Source organism: Crocodylus porosus, unplaced genomic scaffold (genome assembly GCF_001723895.1).
Source record: "Crocodylus porosus isolate Cpor-Errol unplaced genomic scaffold, CroPor_comp1, whole genome shotgun sequence".
Taxonomy (NCBI): domain Eukaryota; kingdom Metazoa; phylum Chordata; order Crocodylia; family Crocodylidae; genus Crocodylus; species Crocodylus porosus.
In genome coordinates this window covers 30,210,913-30,214,905 of record NW_017728951.1, presented here as the reverse complement: position 1 = coordinate 30,214,905, position 3,993 = coordinate 30,210,913, and the positions used below count along the sequence as shown (strand labels likewise).

The following is a 3,993-nucleotide window of genomic DNA, read 5'->3' as shown; positions in this document are numbered from 1 at the left end:
GAGCAGGCAGGAGGTGGAGAGCTCGTGGCAGATCCCTCCATGCAGCCTGGGGCAGCAGGGATTGTCCCCCCCATCGCCTGGCAACACCTGGTGAGTCAAAGAGCTGGGAGCTGAGGCAGGCAGGGCATCACCTGCCCGGCTGGTGTGCCGGTACATCATGAATAATATCACTTCAAATTTTTAGACAAATGCTTCCCCTGATGAGGCACTTTTTTATTGATAAGGGTACTGCTCATACACACAGAGGAAACATAGATAACATAAGGTGCCTGTAGACATGCAGGACACCTCCTTTGACACACTCTAATTACAGTGCATCAGAGCAGACTTGATCAATTAAGTCTGATGGAGTGTGCTTATTAGCATGCTGTAGCAGCCTGAGGATCTCATATAGTCAGAAGAGCTATGTGAAGCTTCAGCCACTGATTCAATTCGGGGGAGATTCAGCCCAATTTGGCTGCCAAATCTCCGAATCTGAATTGAATCACGAGACTCTTAATCCCTCCAAATCAAATTGGATGCCCCCAAATCGATTCGGAGAGATTTGATGATTTGGCCGTATACACATCTTTATATGTTTTTTCTATGTACTTCAAGGTACCAGGTGTGGCTCATGAATGTTGAGATGGTGGGGTGGATGGAGCATCCCATGGGAGTGCCGGGGGGAGAGGGGGTCAGCAGCAAAACCGGAAGTGGACCAGAAGTACTTCCAGTCCACTTCCAGGTCCGCCATGCAGGGGCCCCTTCCTGCCCTCTGGCTTGGTGACTGGTGCCTCCTGGGTCTGGGGGCACCTGGGGTCCTCCTACAGCCAATTGCTAAGCCCGGGGCACAAAGCGGGATCCACTGTGGTGCACTCAATGGTAGACCTGGAAGTGGACAAGAAAAATTCTCTGACATGCACAGGAAAATAAACAGGAAAGTATTTGTTGCAATAAGATGAAATTCCCCATAAATTACTTCCCTTATCCCTAATTTGAAAGTCAGGGCTTAAAAGTTTGATGCATAAAAAATATGTACACATTGAATAGTTTTAATTGACCTTAAATGGACTTTTACCTTTACAAAACCCAGACCCATCTAGCAGTGTCAAGTAGCCAAATAGGGGATAGTGCTACCAATGATTTTGCTAATAAATATTAAATGTATCTCTACATGTTTAGGACTAATTGTGAGATGTGCTTGTTCCCTAAAAGTTCAGGTGTAAATAACTGGCGAGATCAACAGAAACCATCTCAACTGCTGCAGAACACAGCAAGGTTTAAAGGTTACCCTCCCCCTGTCTACTCAGAAAATGGTAGCAGGATTAATTATGGAGGGCAAGACTACACCTTGGATGAATTCGGTGAGCATGTCACCACTTACTGCATGTTAACTTTTTAGTAAATCTACACATTTATATATTCGTTTGGTTTTTTAGAAGGACAAATGTAGACTATTGTACACATGTATTTCTGCCAGGCATTCAGCCTTCTTACCCTTCTTTTCATTTCAGAGGCTAACAAAAAACTGCACCAGCATCTAGGGCCAGGGGATGAGCGTCTAGCACTTCATATCCTTAGAACTCAGGGCTTGGTACCTGAACACGTGGAGACAAGGACCTTGTACAGCACCTTCCAGCCCAATATCTCCCAGGTGCTACAAACTGGCTTTTGATTTCTGAAATACAGAAACTTAGTGCGCTGATTTATAACTGGGAATCAGTGAAGGGAAAAGGGTAGCACAACAGAACGGTGGCATCCAGACTCTAGATCAAGCTCACATTGAGAGGTTACATAAATGCAGTTTAATTCTACTGTTAAGTACCCTGGATGGAGACATGGAAGAGGCCAGGGGAACAGTTAGCAAAGCCACAAGGAGAGGGTATTTCCTAAATACATGTCTACGTTTTTCACTGGGTAATGGTAAAAGGAGGGTGGAGTGTACTGACTGAACTCACAAATTCTGCTTCTCACAGAGCCCCTCTAAGCCACTAAAGCTGTCTTGCCTCAGAGAAACCCCCAGAGTAGTGTATCACTACCAACATCTGATAGCTTCTCTCAGCAGTACCTACTGTATGCAGGAGGGTGACCTGTGCCAGAGGGCTGAATATAATTCTTACAGCCCAACATTCACTATATATAAGTAGATGGTTTTTACAGTGCTCAACATCTGTCAGAAAAGTATCTATGAGAAGCACTACAGAAAATAATGGCTTCTTATGGTAGAGGAGTTTATTAATAATGGAAAGAATTTTCAGTGGAAACGGAGGACAGTTTACTGTGGTCACATTTTGGCCATTTAGAATAAATCAGGAGGATGACCTCATTTAGCTAAGATGGTCTTCTAGGGAAAGGACGTGTTGCCCACGTAATCCAGGTCACCCACTGCCAAGCATCACATAATGTCCTAAAACAGAGCAGGAATTTGGGTGCAGAGCTTCAGAGATATGTAGGCACATAACTTCCACTGATTTCAATAGAAGTTGGGTACCTAGATACCTTTGTTCTCAAGCTTGGTTCCTTTGATTTTCAAAATGTGTTCAAATTGAGGGCCCGGCCTTGTTCCCATTAAGTTTGTTAAGAATTTTGGGTACCTGTAAATGTCCTGGGAGGCTGCTCCAGCATGCTGTAATTAAAATGCATCAGAGCATGCTCGATTAATTGAGTGTTGGTGCATGCTAATTAGCCAGCCTCCATCTCGTGTATCAGCATCCCTGCACTTCAAAATGGCAGTGGGGGTAGTGTAACTAGAGCCTGTCGATCAAACGAGCTTTAGTTAAAGCACCCCCACCACCATTTTGAAGCATGGGGATGCTGATACATGGGATGTTGTGGGTGCTTTAATTAGACTGGCTTTTGGAGCCAGTCTAATTAAAGTGTCCCCACCCCTCTCCCCCAGAGCATGTGTAAAAATGCCCCCAGAGCATGTGGCTTTAGTGGGAGAGAACTGGACCTGAGACTGTGGCTACAATCAGTTCTAGATGTACTCAGTGGCTTCTGGGCACCAATTACGGCAGGGGTCAGACTTCCAGCATGCATATCCTAAGCTTTGGACAGGTCCTAAGCTTTGGCTTATGCTAACAAAGGCTGCTGACCCCTGATTTAAGGCTTTGGACAGCCTACTACAGGCCCCTGGCATTCAGTCATAAATTAATATATACCAAACAATATCCTTGTTTTTCATTGACACAGGGAAAGATTCAGATGTGGGTAGATGTTTTTCCCAAAAGCTTGGGACCTCCTGGCCCACCCTTCAACATCACTCCCCGGAAAGCAAAGAAGTGAGTAGCTGTACATGTTGGCATGCTGCGCATAGCTTCATTGTATGGACATGGCCAATTCATTCTTTCCCCAATCCTATTCTCCCTTAGGTACATCCTGCGGGTAATTATTTGGAACACCAAAGATGTTGTGCTGGATGAAAGAAGTATCACAGGGGAAGAAATGAGTGACATCTATGTGAAAGGGTAAGAGTGAACAACCTCTGACTTGCTTAAGTGAACTGTTAAATGGGAGTTTTAAATTACTTAAGTCTCATAGATTCATAGATGGTAGGGTCGGAAGGGACCTCAATAGATCATCGAGTCCAACCCCCTGCATAGGCAGGAAGGAGTGCTGGGTTCACATGACCTCAGCCAGATGCCTATCCAACCTCCTCTTAAAGATCCCCAGAGCTAGAGGAGAGCACCACCTCCCATTCCAGATTTTGACCACTCTAACTGTGAAGAAGTTCTTCCTAACTTCGGTCTAAATCTTGTTCTCTGCTAGCATATGGCCATTATTTCTTGTAACTCCCAGGGGTGCCTTGGTGAGTAGAGCCTCACCAATTCCCTTCTGCACCCCCATGATGAATTTATAGGCAGCCACGAGGTCGCCTCTCAACCTTCTCTTGCAGAGGCTGAAGATGTCCAGGTACCCTAGTCTCTCCTTGTAGGGCTTGGCCTGCAAGCCCTTAACCATACGAGTGGCCCTTCTCTGGACCCTCTCCAGGTTATCCACATCCCTCTTGAAGTG

The 3,993-nt window shown here is 45.5% G+C and overlaps 1 protein-coding gene across 4 annotated transcripts in view; it reads left to right on the top strand.

Annotated features, from left to right (window-relative positions):
* Positions 1-3,993, top strand: part of MYOF (myoferlin) — a 114,589-nt gene that overhangs the window by 101,185 nt on the left and 9,411 nt on the right. For all 4 annotated transcript variants that reach the window (XM_019555883.1, XM_019555881.1, XM_019555882.1 and 1 more), the window contains 4 exons: positions 1,195-1,343; positions 1,494-1,633; positions 3,172-3,260; positions 3,351-3,446. In XM_019555883.1, the coding sequence (XP_019411428.1) occupies positions 1,195-1,343; positions 1,494-1,633; positions 3,172-3,260; positions 3,351-3,446 (474 nt within the window). The remainder of the gene's footprint in view (positions 1-1,194; positions 1,344-1,493; positions 1,634-3,171; positions 3,261-3,350; positions 3,447-3,993) is intronic.